This window comes from Bufo bufo, chromosome 4, assembly GCF_905171765.1.
Source record: "Bufo bufo chromosome 4, aBufBuf1.1, whole genome shotgun sequence".
Lineage (NCBI taxonomy): Eukaryota > Metazoa > Chordata > Amphibia > Anura > Bufonidae > Bufo > Bufo bufo.
Genome location: NC_053392.1, coordinates 380,538,892 through 380,562,328, shown reverse-complemented (window position 1 = coordinate 380,562,328; position 23,437 = coordinate 380,538,892). Strand labels below are relative to the sequence as shown.

At 44.5% G+C, this 23,437-nt stretch overlaps 1 protein-coding gene across 3 annotated transcripts in view; it reads right to left on the bottom strand.

Annotated features, from left to right (window-relative positions):
* Positions 1–23,416, bottom strand: part of LOC120997113 (armadillo repeat-containing protein 1-like) — a 34,113-nt gene extending 10,697 nt beyond the window's left edge. For 2 of the 3 annotated variants that reach the window (XM_040427050.1, XM_040427052.1), the window contains exons 1-3: positions 23,308–23,416; positions 6,841–7,002; positions 1,624–1,715 (exon numbers count right to left, since the gene is read on the bottom strand). In XM_040427050.1, coding sequence (XP_040282984.1) covers positions 1,624–1,715; positions 6,841–6,990 — 242 coding nt within the window. In that variant the 5' untranslated portion in view covers positions 6,991–7,002; positions 23,308–23,416. The remainder of the gene's footprint in view (positions 1–1,623; positions 1,716–6,840; positions 7,003–23,307) is intronic. The other variant, XM_040427051.1, reaches the window with a different exon arrangement.
* Between the last annotated feature and the right edge of the window lie 21 nt (positions 23,417–23,437).

Here is a 23,437-nt window from a genome sequence, read left to right as displayed (position 1 = left end):
CATCTATAGTGATCACAACAGATCTTCCTAGTATGCAGGGAAAGTGGCCAAACAAAAGGACAAGCAGCGATCTGACAACAGGTCATAGGTCCCCAAGGCTTAGTGATGTGTGTAGGAAGAGAAGGACAGCAGATCTGGTCTGATCACACATATAGCTGCAGAAAGGTTTGACTGCTCAGTGGCTGCACATTCTGTTTTTCGCTATGTGGACAGCCAGGTGTGGGTGCACTGCTTACCTGTGGAAGAGAGCAGGATGCACTGTGGGAAGAAGACTAGCTGGAAGAGACTGCTGGGAAACCTTGGGTCCTGCCATTCATGTGGATGTCACTTTGGCACATACCACCTACCTAAAATACTATTTCAGACCAAGTACACCCCTTCCCATCAGTGGTATTCCTTAATGGCAGCGGCCTCTTTCTGCGGGATAATGCCCCTTGCCACACTGCAAAAATTGTTCTGGAATGGTTTGAGGAACATGAGTTCCAACCACACTCACTTTAAAGGGGTTGTGCAGTGCAAAGATATTGATGACCTATCCCGAGTCTGACTCTCGACATCCCCGCAGATCAGTTGTGGTTATTGTGCGAGCGCTGCTTTCACTTCCAAATTTCTAGCGAGTTTTCTTGCTGTGAAGTGAATGGGACAATCAGCTGTAATTACATTGCACTGCTGCTGCAAATGAGATGGCGCACATGTAATTTTGAAGCAGCAGCACCAGTGCCGCTACAACGTCAAACAGCTGATTGGCAGGGGCACCTCGACAATCTGATAAAAAAAAATAATTTTGGGCTTATAATAAATGAGGTCTGTTTTTATTTTCCAAAGTAAAAAAATAGCTTTCCATGCAAAAACTACATAATCTGTGATGTAGGCTCCTAATGGATTATTCATGCAGGTGTGAACAGAGCCTAAAACTGCAAAAGGCTAATGACATAGGCAGTGGCACGTCCTATCGGTTATTTAATTACAATACAATTCAATGCATTATCTTACATTAGTGTAGTCGTCTGAACCTGACAAGAATGGTGGGTTCGGCCAATGGTCTAATGGCCATGGAGAGCTCCTAACTTTCCCCTGAGAGAAGGATCAGGCGAACTGAATATTTTTGCCCGCTCCTTTTCCTCTTCCAGCCACTGCCAGAAGTCTTTCTCCATTCTCCCCAATGAATACACATGCACACTTGGCTATTGCACATGTGCATGGGGAAGTCAGGATAGACAGCTGTTAGCCAAAGGATTGGCTCATGGCCATTGAATGTGTATGGCCAGCTTTAGGCTCCATTCAGACGTCTGTAGAATGGGTCTGCATTCATTCCGCAATTATCCGGAACGAGTGCGGACCCATTCATTCTCTAAGTGGCCAGAAGAGATGCGGAGAGCACACTATGTGCTCTCCGCATTGCATTTCCGGAGCGTGGCCCCGATCTTCCGGTCCACAGCACCGCAAGAAAATAGAGCATGTCCTATTTTTGTCCGCAATTGCAGACAAGCATAGGCATTTCTATGGGGGTGCCAGCTGTAATGCACTACGGATCCGCAATGCACTACGAACATCTGAAGGATTGACCTCACCATGAAGGGAAAACAGATGCTGCATACATTGAGCCTTTGCAGGAAGAGTTACCTGTTCCTTATGTTCTCCAGACTCACCATCATACCAAGCTCACTTCTCATTATTTCACAATGATGAGGATTTTCACATAAGTAGTGAATGGTCTGTGAAAGAAATATAGGACAAAACAGATTGCAGAAGGGAGATGAAAAGCTTGGGATCAATTTGTACTAAAATTGCTCTCATTTGTAAAAGCGATCAGGTTGGGTAAGTATTGGCGATGCAACTCCATAGTAATAAAGTATATCCAAGGCTGAAGCTTACAGAAGGAAGGGGGTGCTTTTCGATATTGAGCTCAGTAGCGGCTACATACAGGCCTCATACCATTGTTGCTTAAAGGGGTTATCCAAGAGTATAAAAAGCAACCCCACAGGCCAAACCCCACACATTGAATATACTTACCTGGCTCCCCGCTCCGCTTCTGGTCCCCACACCGCTGCTGCTGCTTGTTCTTCTCGTGCGCAGATGAAAACATCCAGTGTCGGGGGGAAAAGCAGCCAATGGCAGGCGGTGATGGGGGGGACTGGAGAATCCCTAGCATAGCGGGTGACGCTAGGGAGGCTCGCCCCCGTCTGCCATTGGCTGCTCCTCCCCAGTGGAGGGAACTGGTTACGTCCAGTGGAAGAGCTACTTGAGAAGAGCTGATTGTCAGGGGTGCAGTATGTCAGACCCCCGCTGATTAAATATTGATGGCTTATCTGGAGGACATGCCATCAATATAAAAATCCTAAGGCTGTGTTCACACGCTGCAGCTGTATATCGGGCACAGTTTTAAATTCCTGCAGTCAAAAGCAATTTCATTTTAATGGATCGGCACTTAACTGACATTTAGCTGCAAAACCAAGCTTTTATCTGAGGTATTTAAAACTGTGTGGAATTCCATGCCGGGGTGGCTTTCAGTCACATCGCAGGTGCACTTCCGCTGCAGCATGTGAATACAGCCTAAGGGCTCATGCACACAAACGTATTTTCTTTCCGAAAATGCTAAGCAGGTGGCTCACTCTGATTTGTCACGACAGGTGCACAGGTTCAAAAAACACCCCTTAGTTCTGGTAGATAGATATAGATTTGGATAGAACCGGCACTCAAAACAATTGGAATAAGCGTGGAAGTAAATTAAAATTATTTATTAAACATTAAGCATTTAGTTATGCTATATTCTGTGTACATCAGAGTAAAAATTCATAAAAATGACATAAAAAACATATAAAACATAAAAATATATATACCAAATATATATCTCCAATATAAAGGGGTCTCAAATGCTGGGCACAGCAGACTGCATCCGTGTCCCTCCCAGTTGGGTAGGGCTATTAGATCGCAGGCGTCTATGCCAGAGCAGAATATTTGAGATATACACCGTGGTATATAGCATAAAATACTATATTTGAGGGGATTCAATGGCAGGTATCCCACATAATCCTAATTGCATAAATTGCTCCAACGTGTAGGGTAGGGAATCTAAGATAGTCAGATGTGGTCTATATTTTGGACCATGAATGGATCGTCCAGCACCTGTAACAGTCTCAGATTCAAAGTCACTTGTCCAGCACGTCTGTAATCACAGTGTCTGTGCTGTCTCTCATGCAGAGAATCGGTGTAGTTCCTCTGAACTAAGTGTTACTCACTGTGTCTCCGTATAGGATCACTCAATTGGATCTGCGGCGGAGTTTCTACCGTGGCGTCCCACGCTTCAGCTTTTTCTCCGCTGTGTTTGTGTTGGATCCGGTTAGTGGTAGGATCCCGTCTCTACTCTCGCAAGAGACCTGTGTTGGACCTGTGTTAGCTATTTCAGCTGTTACACTTCAGTGAGTCTTACAACACTTGCAGATCTTCTATAGGTGGATGTATTCTCTCCGTCCTTTTAGTACATGGCCATGTACTGCTGAGATGATTCTTTCACAGGTAATACGCCCAGACGCGTTTCGAGATACCTTATCTCTTCCTCAGTGGGTATGACCTGTGAACACTGCTCTTGTGTGTTATATACTCTCATCTCAATCAGTTGATTACTTTCACCTGTTCCAAAGCTTGTATCAGGACATAGACGCTTTGCTTTTCATTTACCCTTTCATTTCCATATAGTGTTTCCATCTTAGAATCCTCTTTCAGTAGTATTAATAGTATCAAACATGAATAAGTATATACATATATGATAGCTATACACTCAGATATAGAATAAAAAATATGAACAAATATAAAAGATATAAAAAATATATGTAAGACATATAAAAAAGGCATATAAAAAAGTGGATGAACCACTGTGATATATATTGGCAGACATTTGAATTCCTACATTGTGGGGAAATGTTTTTATATATCACCACCATGTAGTCAATAATTATCTACCCACGTTTGGATATTAATCCCCATACTCCTAAGGGCTGGTTCACTAAATCTAAGGATACTATTGAGATTTTATTATACTATAATCCTCATTTTAATAATCCTCATTTTTAATATGTTTATCTTCTTACATCTTTTTCTATATTATTTTTATTCCTTATTTCAATATATTTTATACCTGTAATTTTCTTACATTTTTCTGAAAATTGCGTTTTTTTTTATTGCGGTTTTCTTTGTGCGGTTTTTTTATGTGCGTTTTTTCTGGGGATGCGTTTTTTTGAAAAAATTAAAAGGTTTTTTTCTATTTATATATATATATATATATATATATATATATATATATATATATATATATATATATCTCACATGGTTTTATCCTCATTCTAATTAAGGGATTTTCAATTCCATAGGTGTTATTATATTTTCTATTTCTCAAAGTTATACCTTCATCTTCACAATCCATCTCTATTTTCATCTATGCTGCTGTGGATAACTGACATATTATAATCTAAATAAAGCCAAAAATCTCCAAATCTGAGTTCAACCCAGCTGGGAGGAGACTACCAAAATCATAGATTCTTCTGGACTCAGCCCGTGACATTCTCATAATGTGATTACCTCCCCTCCAGTGTATGTCCACCTTCTCCAGGGCCACAAAAGAAAAGCCCTTGGGGTCACTATTGTGTGACAATTTAAAGTGTTTGGATAGAGAATGGTTCTCATATCCTTTTCTGATGTTATTTAGATGTTCTGTTATTCTTACTCTCAAGGGTCTTTTAGTTCTGCCAATGTATTGTTTCTGGCAGGGGCACTGGAAAAGGTAGACAACACTGGAGGAGTCACATGTCAGGCAACCCTTAATATCCAAACTAAATTCATTCTGAGTGGATTGGACCTTACTTATCTTTTTTGGGAATGTTGAGTTTTTACACCCCGAACATCTCCCACATCTATAGAACCCATTCATATTCAGCCATTTTTGGAGTGTAGGTGCTTCTTTTTTCTTGTGATTATTTATTGTGGGTGCTAATTTTAAACCTAGGTTGGGTGCCTTAGTGAAAGTGATAAGTGGGGAAGTGTGCAACATGGGTCCAATGACCTTATCTCTTAATAGAAAGTGCCAGTGTTGGTTTATGATGTGCCGTATTTGTTTAGATTGTGAACTGTAGGGTAAGATTATTCTCAATTCCCCTTCCTTATTTGTGTTTTTGTGAATATTTGGCTGAAAGAAGGTTTCTCTCTCTGTTTCCCTTATTTTTACCAGAGCATCTGTCAGGATTTTTTCGGGGTAACCTTTACATTCAAACTGTTCTTTCATTTTGAGGGCCTCAATTTCAAAGTCCACTTCCTCGGTACAATTTCGCTTTATACGGCGGAATTGTCCTGAGGGAATATTTAGTAGCCACTGAGGCAGGTGACAGCTTGTGAATGGTATAAAGCTGTTTTTTGCTGTTGGTTTGTAATGGGTATTACACCTGTATTTGTTGTCACATTGTGTAATCTGGATGTCCAGAAACTCTATAGATGTTTCTTTAATTTTGGACAAAAAAATTAAATTTTTGTCATTGTGATTCAGGGCCTCCAAGAATTCTTGCAATTGATGTTCATCCTTTCTCCATACAAACAGGACGTCATCTATGTAGCGACGCCATAGGGCCAGGTCCGTCCCCAGTTTGGGGGTGATGTTTTCATGTTCCCACTGTGCCAAAAATAAATTTGCATAACTGGGAGCGAACCTGGTCCCCATGGCCGTCCCACACAGCTGTAAATAGTGACCGCCCTCAAAATAAAAAATCCGCCGCAGATCCAATTGAGTGATCCTATACGGAGACACAGTGAGTAACACTTAGTTCAGAGGAACTACACCGATTCTCTGCATGAGAGACAGCACAGACACTGTGATTACAGACGTGCTGGACAAGTGACTTTGAATCTGAGACTGTTACAGGTGCTGGACGATCCATTCATGGTCCAAAATATAGACCACATCTGACTATCTTAGATTCCCTACCCTACACGTTGGAGCAATTTATGCAATTAGGATTATGTGGGATACCTGCCATTGAATCCCCTCAAATATAGTATTTTATGCTATATACCACGGTGTATATCTCAAATATTCTGCTCTGGCATAGACGCCTGCGATCTAATAGCCCTACCCAACTGGGAGGGACACGGATGCAGTCTGCTGTGCCCAGCATTTGAGACCCCTTTATATTGGAGATATATATTTGGTATATATATTTTTATGTTTTATATGTTTTTTATGTCATTTTTATGAATTTTTACTCTGATGTACACAGAATATAGCATAACTAAATGCTTAATGTTTAATAAATAATTTTAATTTACTTCCACGCTTATTCCAATTGTTTTGAGTGCCGGTTCTATCCAAATCTATATTTTCTTTCCGCTTTCGTTCTTTTTGCGGACCGTATGCAGAACCATTCACTTCAATGGGTCCACGAAAACAACGGAAGGTACTATTATTATCCATAAATCACAGTCCGAGGCCCCATTCAAGTCAATAGATCCACAATAAGTACGGAAAGCACACGGAACACATCCATTTTTCATCCGTATTTTGCGGATCCATACTGTAGAAATGCTATGCCCAGCCCATATTGCTCATTAATTGGTGATTAATAAGTTACTGTTACTGTTTCCGATCCGCAAAAAAACAATTGCATACGGAAACCATACGGATATGTTTTGTGGAATAACGGAACGGAAGAGGACTTAAATCGGGAAAAAAAAAAAAAAACTGATACGGAACAATGGATCCGTGAAAAACGGACCTCAAAACAACGGTCGTGTGCATGAGTTCTTATACAGAGATACCCTCTTTCATATTACACTCAAGCGTGTACTAAAAATGCTCACCTGAAGAGCCGCTTCAACCACGCGTGCTTCCTGATGACTAAGAAAAAGGATGAGACCCGCCAGGCAACTCCTGTCCCTCACAATACTTGCTCTATTCTGTGGCTCAGACGCCAGGTTCCTCAGATGGGTGACAACAGACACGGCATCCATTTTTGATTGAAGCTATAAAGGTAGGTAAGAGTAGAGAAGACACATGAGCAGGTAAGTGACAAAATGGATGACGTCTCTAGACATCTAAGCTAAGGCTTCGTGCACACGACCATATTTTTCATGCCATCTGAATTTTTCAGACAGACAAAAGAGAATAGTCCTTTCTATTAAAGGATAAGTCATATATTTTTTTGCTAGTCTATTACAGCTAGGCATGTATACCCGAGTTAGGGCTCATTCAGACGGCCGTATGCTGTCTGCAAAAATGCGGATCCTTTTTTTGCGGATTAGATGCTGTCCTATTCACTTCTATGGGGCTCTTTTCTTCCATTGTACGGCTCAGCAAAAAAATTAAACATGTCCTATACTTGTCCGTGAAAATCAGGACATGGCCCTACTGAAGTCTATGGATCAGCAAAAAAACAGCAATCAGTTTTTTTGTGGACATGCTGCACTGTCCGCAAAAAAACGGATCCGCATTTTTGCGGACAGCATACGGCCGTCTGAATGAGCCCTTAGTCTGTCAATGATTGCCAAAAGATCTGTAATTACCTTATAATAACAGCTTTCATTAATGTCCCCTGTCCCTTTCCACTACCCCCTTAAAAAAGACAGTTGCTAGGGCTCATCTGTCTCCGGCTAGGAAGACAGGAAGACGGAGGGGTGGTCCTTCACACTGCATGCCTGCATTAGGCTTCAGAGTGAGGAGGCGTGTCTCTCAGTAATTCAATATGATTGGCTGGCAGGAAGCTGCTGGCTACAGCAAGTTTGTATGTGACCTGAGGGAATGCAGTTTTAGCCTCAGAGAACTGGCAGAGGAGCCATCTTGAGAAGATCCTCATAATGTAGGATTCAAAACAGCCGTAACTAAGGGGAAAACTCGAGGAAAACAGTGGTAAGTGAAGAAACTAAAGATTGCTTTATGCATAATGCTGCTGCAGCAGTAACATATGCTAAAATAGATTTTTTAATAAAATATGACAGTTACCCGTTAACTCCTTAAGCCACCGTGATGTACCGGTACGTCACGGTGGTGCAGGGGATGTATGGAGTGGAGTCTCAATCACCCCCCTTGATGTCAAAACCCAAAAAACCTTGGTGGAAATTGTGTTTTTTTTTTTCAATTTAACTCACAAATAATTTTTTCCCCGTATTCCAATAACAGAAATGGTAAATTAAATGGTGCCGTTAAAAAAATGCATCTTGTCACGCAGAAAATAAGCCATCATATCAAAATTATCGCCATTGGAACATGGGGAGGAAAAAACGAACATGCAAGACCAAAAATAGGCCTGGTACTTAAGGGGTTAATGGGATTGAGAAAAATATCAAATGCACACGAAAATCGCAGCATGCTTTATATTGTGCGTTTATCATGCAACGCAGGCCCCATACAAGTGAATGGGGCTGAGTGAAAATCGCAAGCATCCGGAAGCAAGTGCGGATGTGGTGCGATTTTCACGCATGGTTACTAAGATGACAGTCTATTCACTTTATTATTTTCCCTTATAACATGGTTATAAGGGAAAATAATAGCATTCTTTAATACAGAATGCTTAGTAGAAGGTCAATTGAGGGTTAAAAAAATAAAAATAAATTAAGTCACCTCCTCCTCTTGATCGCGTAGTTGCCGATCTCTTCTTACTTCTTTAATCATGAGCTGCCGGCTAAAAGACCTGTGGTGACGTCACATCACATGGTCTATCACCGTGGTGATGGACCATGTGATTGGACCATTTGATGAGCTCAGTGACGTCCCCACAGGTCCTGAAGAAAGAACAGGAGACCGGCAGCTACGCGATCAATTGGAGGAGGTGAGTTAATTTTTTTTTATAACCCTCAAATGACCTTGTACTAAGCATTCTGTATTAAAGAATGCTATTATTTTCCCTTATAACCATGCTATAAGGGAAAATAATTCCATCTACACACCACCTTACCCAAACCTGAACTTCAGTGAAGAAGTTCGGGTCTGGGTACCACATTCAGTTTTTTTTATCACGCGCGTGCAAAACGCATTGCACCCGCGCGATAAAAACTGAACAATGGAACGCAATCGCAGTCAAAATTGACTGCAATTGTGTACCTACTCGCGCGGGTTTGCCACAATGCACCCAGGACGCATCTGGAGCCAAAACGTGACGCCCGTGTGAACCCAGCCTTATACAGCCAGCCTGTCAGTACAGCAGAGTCAGAGAGAAACAGAGATATAGCAGAGTGGAGTTTGCCTGCCAGTTTCTTGCTAAAGCCTGCTGGAACCAAGACAAAGCCTGTAAACCGTTTTATAGAATGTTTATGCAAAGTAAAGCTGCCATTGAACTTCATCTCAAGGTCTGGACTCAAGTTATTCTTTTATCCCTCAATTATTCCCCCTATTTATTGCTTCGGAACCAAAGCCTGGGGTCCAGCCGTATCCAGGTAGGAGTACCGTGACACATTTTAGGCCGCACTATACCACTTGGCATACCTACACCAGGGTCGCGATTTATAGTAGGGCCCTGGCCGCCCGTTGCACTAGTTGTATCTGGAACAATTAGTTTCCTTCCCTGCCATTTGGCACTTTTTTTGTGATGCAGGAGGCGTGATGATGTCCTTTTGCAACTGGCGAATTGTGGGACCAGGGACAGGTGAGTATGTTTACAAAGGACACAGAGCAAGGGGCACTATTGCAGACACTATCTTTAGATGGCAATACCATTAAAAAGGTACTGTGTGTGTGATCCAATTTATTTTCAGAGGGTATAGTATGTGACATGAATGTATTCAGGGGTATAGTGTATGCTGCTTATTATATTTGGGGAAATAGTGTGTGACACTAAGAGGAGTTTGTGTTAGGGGTGTGTATATAGGGGTGCCAATGTGTTGGTAATGCGAGAAGCTGAAGACATCTGGGCAGTCATGACTGGGAGAAGTCATCATAGTGATCTGAACCGGATGATGAGAGGTCACCAGTAAGGCACTAAATGTGAATGTTTATTCTGCCACCGACTGTCTGATCAGTGCAGTAGTCACTTGTATGGTCTACAGTGTGATAATGGGCGGTACATTGCCTTTTGTGAAACAACTCCCAGCATACATTTATACCTGTTCAGGCAATACTGGGAGGTGTAGTTTGTGTTCTGGTGCTGTATATTATGCAATGGGCTCGGTTCTGGTGCTGCATATTACGTAATGACCTACTACTGTATCTCAAAAGGGGATTCCCATCTGGGACACTGTTGGTATATTGCTAGGACATGCCATCTATGTAAGACAAGTGGGGGGTGCCACATCTGAGACCTGCTCCTATCCCTAGAATAAGTCACCTGAAGTGGAGAGAGCAGGCGCACATGCACAGCCAGAGGTGGGATTCGCACCTATGTGACATTAATAAGAAGACCTCGGTCTGTACGAGCGCAGCCTTCCATTCATTGTTTACCTGCTCGCCGTCGATAGCGCAGCGGTGAGGAGATGTACTTACAAGCCGTTCCATTCGCTTCTATGGGACGGCTCTGTAGTATACACTTGAATAGGAAGGAGCCATCCCATTGAAGTGAATGGGACAGCTTGTAGTTACACTGCTTACCGCTGCGATGTTGATGGCGAGCAGGTAAGCTAACAAGGGAAGGCAGCGCTCGCACGGAGTACAGTCATTCCTCAACCAGCTGATCGGCGGGGGTGCCGGGTGTCAGAGACTGAAACTTAACTGCACTATGTATAGGAGGTCCTCTCTCCATATAAACTGCTGTTCTGTATCTCCCCCATGCTTTACACAGCAGCACTACCTGTTCAGTTTTGCTGATGTGTTAGTGGAAGGTCAGTACGTAGAAAGATGATTAGGTTACAGTAAGGACAGAAGATTATAACCTACAAGGACCCAAACCCTTACAGAAAAAAGGACTAACAGGAAGATGTTGCATGTAGATGGAGGGGAGGGGCATTAATAAGGGGGAGGTGCTTTCATCAGTCATTGATCAATAAACTCAATAATAGGACTCGCTGCGGGAGGAGTGGTTTTGGGGAAGTTGCTTGGTACAATTCCAAATTTTGCACCAAGTTACGCCCTTGGGAACAGTAAGGCCCCATAGACTACATTAGGGGCTGTATTATGGCTGTGTACCACTTGCATATTACTCTGGTGTGAATGGGTGGCTGAAATTAAAGGGACTCTACAATTTGGACAACACCTTCGTCATCACCAGTGTGGGCACAACACAAAAATACACATCTCATATACTGCACAACTTCTTATGAGAAGGACGATGCCTTATCTAAGCAATCAACGGTGGACAGTAGTGTTGTTTCGATACCAAAATTTTGATTCGGTTTCGATACCATAAAAAGGTATTGCGATACTCGATACCATTCAATACCATGCGAAAAAAATAAAACGCCAAAAAAAGCCACGTGGATTCCGCATTTTATGGAACATCCCAAAAAAAAGTGAATCGCGCAGTTTTTCCTTTTACTGCTTTCACCGCATAGGAGATATTTAATATTTTAATAGTTTGGACTTTTCGGACGTGGCGATATGTAATATTTTATTTATTTATTGTTTATATATTTTATATGTAAAATTAGGAAAGGTGATGATTTATACTATTTGTGTATTTTTTTAACTTTTTCTTTTTTTTACAGTTTATTTAATAACTACTCTCCCCCCCCCCCCCCCCCCCTTGGGAGTAGAACCTGGGATCTTTTAATCCCTTGTTCTATTCACCCTAATAGATCTCTATTAGGGTGAATAGGATCTTACACTGTCCCTGCTGCCCTGTGTTCTATGCACACAGCAGCAGGGAGATTACCATGGAGGGCTTCAGTAGCGTCTTGGCTGCCATGGTAACCAATCGGAGCCCCAGGATTACACTGCTGGGGCTCCAATCACAACTGCCACCAATGAGAGGAGGTGAGGGGACTCTGTGGCCACTGCCACCAACGATTGGAACAAAAGTATCGACTGGGTATGGAAAGTTCGATACCCGAAACAACCCTAGTACAGTGTGCTAAAGAAGGCCGTACAAATCCACTACGACAAGGACAGAGTGCACTGGCTGACCGCCTGCTTCAAAAATGGCGACATCCTAGTGGCCGACAGCATCAAGACCAGCAATTTGCCTCTCTGTTTGCAGTGTGGACATGTCTAGGGCTCAATAAAAGGGCACACAATAGGGTAGTATGTCCTAAGACGTTTGAAGGACAGAAACACTCAAAAATGGAGGCTCACCTTTTGAGGTTGTGCTAGTATAGGCACAACCCTATTGTAGACTTATCAAACAGAAAAGCTGGCCTTCGGGAGTGCTGCCGCAGGTCAGGGTTCTTTTGTAGAAGGATGTCCAGTCCCTCCAGAAAGGTAGTCGCATGAGGATCCTGCTTCGGCGCTTCAAGACCATCTTGAGTTTTAAAATCTTCTTTATTCCATTTAAAATGTATTCAGTATAAAAACTCAGTTTTTATACTGAATACATTTTAAATGGAATAAAGAAGATTTTAAAACTCAAGATGGTCTTGACCGAGTCTTGAAGCGCCGAAGCAGGATCCTCATTTCTTCACTCTGTTTGCAAGCAGATTAATAACATCTACAGTGTTGTAGTCAATGAGCACCTGAAACATCAAAAATTTCTCAACGTGGATCAGCAGAGAAACACATATGACTGTGGGGTGTTCGCCATAGCATTTGCCTTTGAGTTTCTGGCAGATGACGGTGAACCCACAGCGATCTTCCAGCACAACGTGATGAGAGACCATCTAATATCCTGGCTTTCCCAAAAAGGTCAATTAGCGACTCCAGGTTTTTTATGACATGTCGAGTCTATGATGGGCCAAGAGATCGCCCTGACCAGAAGCCTGATATTACTGAAACAGACCTGGATCTTCTACGGTACCCAACCCAAGATTACAACCACTGACCGATGGAACAGGTCTAGAACCCACAGACTTGTTGGCATCGGTAAGTAACCAGTGACTTTTCTAAGGCTACATTCACGAAAGTCAATGGGGGACGGATCCGTTTGAAAATTGAGCCATATTGTGTGAACTTCAAACGGATCCGTCCCCATTGACTTACATTGTAAGTCTGGACGGATCCGTTTGCCTCCGCACGGCCAGGCGGACACCCGAACGCTGCAAGCTGCGTTCAGGGGTCCGCCTGCTGAGCGGAGCGGAGGACAAATGGTGCCAAACTGATGCATTCTGAGCGGATCCGCATCCACTCAGAATGCATTAGGGCTGGACGGATCCGTTCGGGGCCGCTTGTGAGAGCCTTCAAATGGAACTCACAAGCGGAGCCCCGAACGCTAGTGTGAAAGTAGCCCAAGTTTGATCATCTTCATGTACTGATTGTAATAATGTCTTCTCATGGGATAATATATGTATGTATAGTAAGTACTTAGACAACCACCAAAGGTTCGGGATAATCACACCCCACAAACATTGGCCTTTTAGCCTATGGGCGCCATAACTTTGCTGTGTCTATAGGTATACCTATTAATTAGGGGGTATCCTAATTTATTCTTTTAACTCGGTCCTAGAGACCTGAATATCAGGCAGTTGTGTCCAGGGAACATGTGTCAGACTATCAGATGATAGGGACTGCATCCATGAGAAAACCTTGTATCTTCATTGGGTATATCGATGATTTTTCTGCTTCTTGATATTTATGGTGTTTTCTGTATAACTTGGACACAGCAGTATCCACTGGTCACCTCTGGAAATAAAAACGCCCTGGGGTTAAGAAGGCAATTGCAGCAAATCGGATCACCAAAGGTCTGAGACAAAATGAGGCGCAGAATAAACCATCCCCTGATCTTCACCAGTGACCCCTGCTAGAAGTCAAAGGTCTTAAGAATCAAAAAGATTACCGGAGTCATAAAATGTAACGTGATTTATAACAGGAGTTCATAATAACAGACATGATGCCAGGTTCTGGAGACACCAGAGTGATGACACAGAATAAAATTCTAACTGCCTGCAGTCACCACTAGGGGGAGCTCCCATTGACCTTGATATGTAGATCACCTTGAGCAATGGCTCCCAGAATTTTAACTATGGATGTGTGTAAGAAAGCAGGGGTTTTGGCGATTTGTATCAGGAAAACTGAGCTCCAAACTCTATAAAGATATATGAAAATAAATCACCCAACGATTATAAGGAATATTCTGTTTATGTTGGATACAGCAGTGGGTCCCACAACAAGAATAACAGCTATAACAGTCAATGACAATGATAAGCATTGGTATCACTGATAGAAACATGGGCCCAAGTTTATTACAGTTAAAGGGATTACAATGACCCACAGTGACCGGGAGTAAGTTGCGTGTCCCTTACATGCAATTTTCCGCTGCTCCATATTCAGTCATAATTAGTTATATCTGCAGATCGCTGTGCCAGAGCAGGGGTCTCGCTGTGTCCCTATAGCTGGAGGTGATGACTCTACCACAAGTCAACGACAAGGTGGCCACCGTGTCAGGATCAGATGACTTGCACTTCAGCAAGAGGCAGATTCCGGGCTTGGTCTCTGCACTCACCCACCGGACTTTCTGCAGTCAGACGTATTCACTAAAGTGAGTTTCCTGCTGCATCAAATGCAGATTCCGGGCTTGGTCTCTGCAATAACCACTGGACATTCCGCAGACAGATGTATTCATCAAAGAAGTTCGTTTCCTACTGCATTAAGAGGCAGATTCCGGGCTCGGTCTCTGCATTCACCACTGGACTTGACATTCACCAGACTATCCGCAGACAGATGTAATCACTGAAGAAGTGAGTTTCCTGCTGCATCAAAAGGCAGATTCCAGGCTAGGTCTCTGCAGAAGTCAACACACTTGACATTCACCATTAGTTCAAGGAAAAATCTACCGTCCTTGTCACATGCCATCATTTTCCTCCACCGCCTAGGGGAAGGGCAGTCCTATAGTCATGGTTCCCAAGAGGTTTCCTCCACTTGGGGTTTTTCCTCTCCTGAGTGCTGAAGGCCCGACTCTTCGTGAGTCAAAGGCCTATCGTCAACAGGATCACATTTAACCACCTCAGCCCCCTTAGCTTAAACACCCTGAAAGACCAGGCCACTTTTTACACTTCTGACCTACACTACTTTCACAGTTTATTGCTCGGTCATGCAACTTACCACCCAAATGAATTTTACCTCCTTTTCTTCTCACTAATAGAGCTTTCATTTGGTGGTATTTCATTGCTGCTGACATTTTAACTTTTTTTGTTATTAATCGAAATTTAACGATTTTTTTTGCAAAAAAATGACATTTTTCACTTTCAGTTGTAAAATTTTGCAAAAAAAAAACGACATCCATATATAAATTTTGCTCTAAATTTATTGTTCTACATGTCTTTGATAAAAAAAAAAATGGTTTGGGTAAAAGTTATAGCGTTTACAAACTATGGTACAAAAATGTGAATTTCCGCTTTTTGAAGCAGCTCTGACTTTCTGAGCACCTGTCATGTTTCCTGAGGTTCTACAATGGCCAGACAGTACAAACACCCCACAAATGACCCCATTTCGGAAAGTAGACACCCTAAGGTATTCGCTGATGGGTATAGTGAGTTCATAGAACTTTTTATTTTTTGTCACAAGTTAGTGGAAAATGATGATTTATTTATTTTTTTCTTACAAAGTCTCATATTCCACTAACTTGTGACAAAAAATAAAAACTTCCATGAACTCACTATGCCCATCAGCGAATACCTTGGGGTGTCTTCTTTCCAAAATGGGGTCACTTGTGGGGTAGTTATACTGCCCTGGCATTCTAGGGGCCCAAATGTGTGGTAAGGAGTTTGAAATCAAATTCTGTAAAAAATGGCCGGTGAAATCCGAAAGGTGCTCTTTAGAATGTGGGCCCCTTTGCCCACCTAGGCTGCAAAAAAGTGTCACATGTGGTATCTCCGTATTCAGGAGAAGTTGGGGAATGTGTTTTGGGGTGTCATTTTACATATACCCATGCTGGGTGAGAGAAATATCTTGGCAAAAGACAACTTTGTATAAAAAAAAAAAAAATGGGAAAAGTTGTCTTTTGCCAAGATATTTCTCTCACCCAGCATGGGTATATGTAAAATGACACCCCAAAACACATTCCCCAACTTCTCCTGAATACGGAGATACCACATGTGACACTTTTTTGCAGCCTAGGTGGGCAAAGGGGACCACATTCCAAAGAGCACCTTTCGGATTTCACAGGCCATTTTTTACACATTTTGATTTCAAACTACTTACCACGCATTTGGGCCCCTAAAATACCAGGGCAGCATAACTACCCCACAAGTGACCCCATTTTGGAAAGAAGACACCCCAAGGTATTCGCTGATGGGCATAGTGAGTTCATGGAAGTTTTTATTTTTTGTCACAAGTTAGTGGAATATGAGACTTTGTAAGAAAAAAAATAAAAAAATAATAATCATCATCATTTTCCACTAACTTGTGACAAAAAATAAAAAATTCTAGGAACTCGCCATGCCCCTCACGGAATACCTTGGGGTGTCTTCTTTCCAAAATGGGGTCACTTGTGGGGTAGTTATACTGCCCTGGCATTTTCCAGGGGCCCTAATGTGTGGTAAGTAGGTAAATGACCTGTGAAATCCTAAAGGTGCTCTTTGAAATGTGGGCCCCTTTGCCCACCTAGGCTGCAAAAAAGTGTCACACATGTGGTATCGCCGTATTCAGGAGAAGTTGGGCAATGTGTTTTGGGGTGTCTTTTTACATATACTCATGCTGGGTGAGAAATATCTCGGCAAAAGACAACTTTTCCCATTTTTTTATACAAAGTTGGCATTTGACCAAGATATTTATCTCACCCAGCATGGGTATATGTAAAATGACACCCCAAAACACATTGCCCAACTTCTCCTGAGTACGGCGATACCAGATGTGTGACACTTTTTTGCAGCCTAGATGCGCAAAGGGGCCCACATTCCTTTTATGAGGGCATTTTTAGACATTTGGATCCCAGACTTCTTCTCACGCTTTAGGGCCCCTAGAATGCCAGGGCAGTATAAATACCCCACATGTGACCCCATTTTGGAAAGAAGACACCCCAAGGTATTCAATGAGGGGCATGGCGAGTTCATAGAAAAAAAAATTATTTTTGGCACAATTTAGCGGAAATTGATTTTTTTTTTTTTCTTTCTCACAAAGTCTCCCTTTCCGCTAACTTGGGACAAAAATTTAAATCTTCCATGGACTCAATATGCCCCTCACGGAATACCTGGGGGTGTCTTCTTTCCGAAATGGGGTCACATGTGGGGTATTTATACTGCCCTGGCATTCTAGGGGCCCTAAAGCGTGAGAAGAAGTCTGGAATATAAATGTCTAAAAATTTTTACGCATTTGGATTCAGTGAGGGGTATGGTGAGTTCATGTGAGATTTTATTTTTTGACACAAGTTAGTGGAATATGAGACTTTGTAAGAAAAAAAATAATAATTTCCGCTAACTTGGGCCAAAAAAATGTCTGAATGGAGCCTTACAGAGGGGTGATCAATGACAGGGGGGTGATCAGGGAGTCTATATGGGGTGATCACCCCCCTGTCATTGATCACCCCCCTATAAGGCTCCATTCAGATGTCCGTATGTGTTTTGCGGATCCGATACATGTATCCGTAAAAATCATACGGACATCTGAATGCAGCCTGACAGGGGGGGTGATCAATGACAGGGGGGGGGGGGATGATCAATGACAGGGGGATGATCAGGGAGTCTATATGGCGTGATCACCCCCCCAGGAAGGCTCCAGGGAGACGCCTGCATGTGTTTTGCGGATCCGATCCATCTATCAGTGGATCCGTAAAAATCATGCGGACGTCTGAATGGAGCTTTACAGGGGGGTGATCAATGACAGGGGGGTGATCAGGGAGTCTATATGGGGTGATCACCACAGTCATTGATCACGCCCCTGTAAGGCTCCATTCAGACGTCCGTATGCATTTTGCGGATCCGATCCATCTATCAGTGGATCCGTAAAAATCATGCGGACATCTGAATGGAGCTTTACAGGGGGGTGATCAATGACAGGGGGGTAATCAATGACAGGGGGGTAATCAATGACAGGGGGGTAATCAATGACAGGGGGTGATCAGGGAGTCTATATGGGGTGATCAAGGGTGAATAAGGGGTTAATAAGCGACAGGGGGAGGGGGGTGTATTGTAGTGGTGTTTGGTGCAATATATTACTGAGCTACGGTACCTGTGTCCTCTGGTGGTCGATCCAAACAAAGGGGACCACCAGAGGACCAGGTAGCAGGTATATTAGACGCTGTTATCAAAACAGCGTCTAATATACCTGTTAGGGGTTAAAAAAAAAAATCACATCTTCAGCCTGCCAGCGAACGATCGCCGCTGGCAGGCTGGAGATCCACTCTCTTACCTTCCGTTCCTGTGTGCGCGCGCGTTCACAGGAAATCTCGGCTCGCGCGAGATGACGCATATATGCGTGACTCTGCGCAGGGCTGCCGCCTCCGGAACGCAAATCTGCGTTAGGCGGTCTGGAGGCGGTTAAAGGGAACCTGTCACCAGTTTTATGGTGTCCTAACTAAGGGCAACATAAATAAGTGACTGATTCTCTTAGCAAAATGCTGGGTCACTTTCTTTAATTGACCCAGTCAATCTGCCAACATCTTGTATTGAAAAGCTCCAGCTGATAATGATGAGTCATGAATATTCATGAGCTCCTGACTCTTCCCGCCCACCTGCTGCTGATTGACAGTTATTTTCCATATGAATCAGCAGCAGGTGGGCAGGGGAGTGGCTATAGCTGTTAATTAAAGCGAACCTTTCACCTGGATTTCACTTAATAAACTATTACCAGTACCTTATAGATTATCCTCATTCTGTTTAATGCATTCTTGTGCCGCTTTCCTGGGATGTATATTGATGAAAAAAACGACTTATAAAGTCCTCGTCTCCAGCTCCTGAAGTCACGCTAGAAGTCAAGAGGGGTAGCCCTTCCCTCACTCCGGGCTGTAACTCCCCTGCCCTAACCCCTCCTCTAAGTAGTGTAACTGACACCCGGCTCAGTCGCAGGGACCGCGCTTGTACAGGCGGCGCATGCGCCGTCGGACTCCAGCGCGATCCTGTAACTGAATCGCGCGTGAGGAAGAGAAGACAGGCAGGCATCGGCGCATGCGCGATTCAGTTACAGGATCGCGCTTGAGTCCGCGCGATAGACGGGATCGCGCTGCTACTGAGGCCGACGGCGCATGCGCCGCCTGTACAAGCGCGGTCCCGGCGACTGAGCCGGGTGTCAGTTACACTGCTTAGAGGAGGGGTTAGGGCAGGGGAGTTACAAAAAAAAAAAAAAAAAACTGTTTAGTGGGGTGACAGAAGCCCTTTAAGACCAGTGCCCTGACTTCTAATGAGAACATCTACTGTACATTTGATACCTTGCAGTTAATGAAGAAGTCAGTGTATATTTAGTGGTGTATCTGAGCCTCTTTATGAATCTTCATAGTCAAGTGGATGGGGGTGCAGGGTGTCTGACCCTGGCTGATCCCTGCCTGTGAAGGACCCATCAATCTGAGGAGAAGGTGCAGGGTGTCGGACCCCTGATGATCAGATAGATAGTGATGGCCTTTCTTGGTTTAACAGCTAAGCTTATTTTTTAATCCACTACTTACAGGATTAGGGATAAGCATCTGATAGTGGCGACTGATGGGTCCCCCATGACCATGAGAATGGGGATCCTGTGTCCCCAAATAAATGGAATGGTAGGTCAACCATGTTCCCTTCTGATTCATTCAATGTCTATGGGACTTCTGGAAATAGCTAAGCATTGTACTTGGCCATCTCCAGCAGTCCCATAGAGAGTGTAGAGAGTAGCTATGTGCACGCTGGACCTGCCACTTCATTCATAAGGGGAGACAGGATCCAGTTCTCGTGATCAGTGGTGGTCCCAGATATTCTGTGGATAGGGGAAAGTTTTGTATTGACAGAAACCTATCTCCGGACCACATACCCCTTGAAGTCAACGGTTCCACAAAAAATGTGGATGTACCACATCCAAATTTTTTCTCGCTCTTGACGCGAGTCCGGGGCTCAGGCTCTGCTTTCCAGCTCCCTCCTTCCTCTGTCCTGTCCTCGGGGCCCCCCCTTTTACTCAGCATATCATCAGTAGCTAGTGCTGCACCCGCCGGAGTCCCAACTAGCGCTCTATGTTGTCTCGCTGCCAGAGGTTGCAATAATGCCTGTACAAGCGTCAGACGTATGTTCAGGTGATTTTACTCCTTTAAAAAAAGTCTAAAGGCGTACCAATACACCTTAGACTTTTCCCTGCCTTTCATCAGCGCTGTGAACAGCGTGGGCAGCACAGTGATGCTGCCTGTGCCTGAAATGACCAATAACAAAGCTCCTTACAGCAAGGAGCTTTGTTATTAGTCGGTTTGAGCGGGCAGCCGACCATTTGGCACACTGCTCTGAAGTGAGGAGACAGAGTCCTGCAGCAGTGCGAGAGCCTGGCGGTCTTGGGCTGGCTGTGGGTCACTTCCTCCATGTGCTTACGGTGTCCTCTCCAGTGAAGAATGTGCGCCCAAACTCCATAGTAACCAGATACCAACAAACTCCCGTCAGGGCACTATATGCCTGAGCATGTTTGCCCTGGTGGGATTAATAAAATGATCGGGTCCGTGCCAGGCCATTCGGGCGCAGTGCATGTTCACATGGAGACTGGGGGGGGGGGGGGGGGACCTGATGGTGATGAGTTGGGGTGGGCTATGAGTTTGGGCGCACGTTCTTCAAGAGGACGATGTGAGCACATGGAGAAAGTGACCCGCAGCCCGACCGTTGAGAACTTCATAAAGTGAATGTGACTATTGGACTAGTAGCTTGTCATCAGATGGAAGACTTTTATGATTGGTGAGCACATTAAATGAATTTATCGTAATTAGACAGCACAATTTGTGATTGGTACAATGTTATATATGCCCTGCTGGGATCTAAGAGGGCTTACATTTTTAGGGAGACTCCAGAAAAACCAAAGAAGGTTGGCAAATAGGCGTTAGATTGTCCCAGATATAGGGACAGCCATTTTGCCCCATTAGGTCACGAATGTATCCATTTTGAGGTCTGCAGATCGCGGATCCAAAAAATATGGACATCCATGTGCTATCCACATCTCCATGCTGCAAAAGATAGAGCATGTCCTGTTCTGGCAGACCCACAATTCAATGGGTCCGTAATAAAATGCGGATTGCACACGGACCGCATCCACAATTTGCGTACCGCAAAACGGATACAGTGCTCAGAGACGTCAAATACACTATACTGTGCAATAGTCCAATATACTGTGTATAAGACTGTCCTATAACTGCCTCCATTCACCCCAGACCCCACCCACTGCCACCAGACCACCACTGCTCCCTTCCACAACGACCAGACATCCATGCTGAATTCCTATTACATTGAGTTTTGCACAGTCTACCGCTCCGATCCCTGCGTGACAGATTTGGTGCTTCAAGAAAGGTAGGGATTCAGTCAAAATGTGCTATTTCTGCATGGAAGACATTATAGAGGAGACTGGTAATGGTTTCCTTGCAGAAATAGCAACATCTTAACATTATTTAGGCCTACGTATTATATATATATGAATTACAGCAAATTTCATACTCCTCCTCGGCTAAAAATACTCCTCAAAAATGGTATAAGGAGTATTTTTACTCTTCCGGAAAAAATGTAGTGCGACCTCTGGTCGCTGCTGGGCTGGCCAATCAGCATTAGCGGTGCTTGCGGAGCCTGCTGCTGACTGGCTTGCCTAGCGCCCAGCAGAGAGAATTCAGTGTCCTGTGCCACGGGAGTGAGGATTTAATTCCTCTGCAAGCAACTTACAAGTGACAGTGTAGAGGATGATGAGAGTGACTTCTGCGGAATCAATGACTTTAGGTAAGAAGTGACTGCAGTATGTAAGTCAGTAATAGGTGTTTTGGGTGTGAAGTGAACCCCTCATTTCCAGTGCTGAACCCTCTGATGCAGAGTTCTACTCTGTCAGCTCTGCAGATCAACCTGTGCTCCGTGAAATTTCCCTACCCTCGTCACTTCCTGTTGTGACGCGGCTGCACCAGACATGACGTTCCCAGCTTTGGAAGGAGGTGTGCCGCGCAGGCGCACAACGACGGGGTAGGGAAATTTCACAGAGTCGGGGAGAAGGGGCCACCTAATGCGCTTGTGCCTTACCTCTCAGCTGGACACCAGCCGACACTGCGCATGCGCCAGGAGCCTCAGCAGCGGTTAAGGGTAGGGAAAAATTACGGGCCAGTGCGCAAGCGTGGCTAACGACTCCCGTTGGGATACACTGCGTGTGCGCACCAGCGGACAGATCTCTTATACCGAACATCCATCCGATCACCGCGCCTGTGCAGTGTGGGGGTAGGGAGATCTGATGGCCATTTGTTCTGTTAAATCTCCCTACCACTCACTGCGCATGCGCGGTGTCTGATCACCTGGAGCCAGCGCATTAGGTGGCCCCTTCTCCCCAACTCTGGTGTGAAATTTCCCTACCCTGTCGTTGTGCGCCACACCTCCTTCCAAAGCTGGGAACGTCATGTCCGGTGCGGCCGCGTCACAACAGGAAGTGACGAGGGTAGGGAAATATCACGGAACACTGGAATCTTCGCCCTCTCAGTCACTGACAGTGTAACCCTGCCATGCCCTGCTCGGTGCACTCAGGTACAGTAAATGTCTCTGTGTCAGCTTCATGCACTGATGTTTGTCCTGCTTTACACTGCAGCTTAGCTCCATAAGGGCATTACTATGAGTGGACCCCCACTGATCTGATATTGAGGGGATAGGTCCTCTATTAAAATCCCAGAAAAACCCTTTAAAGTGGCCATGGAAAAAACTAAAAGTGGTCCAATGTTGTAGACAGGTTTAAATGGAAAGAAGTCAGGGCAACACAAGTAGGCGGGGCCAGCAATACCATATTGGCACATTATACCACCCAGCAGGTTAAATACTACAATATAATGCCCCAAAACTGCCCCTCTGTGGTGGGCAGTGCCAGCTGCCACCTACTCCAGTTGCCTCAGGATAGGAATACAGTTGAATTCAGGAGTCAGAAGGGAAGACCTGCCTAGTGGCCACAAGGAGGGCTCAGGCGGCCCCCTACCAGGAGGTTTCCCTACAAGGTCCATGGTCCCGCCAGGGGGTTTCCCTACAAGGTCCATGGTCAGTCCATCCCTGGTGGCACATATGACCCTTTTCCAAAACAGCGCCACCCCTGCCTCAGCACTACCAGTTCACCAGGGGGCACTGACACCTATACCATGGCGGGGGGGGGTCTCAGAACACTTACTACAACTTTACATTAGGAATGCCCTCTTTACGTCACAGGACACGAAATAAAACACGTACATCTCACCGGCTGGCTATAACGGGCGCGGTTCTCCCGGTCACGCTTTTCCTGAGGTGTCCGCTCACAGCAGCTCTCCTGCCTCAGGGACTCGGCGGCCGTTACCTCGCCCAACCCACAGTGACACCGGCA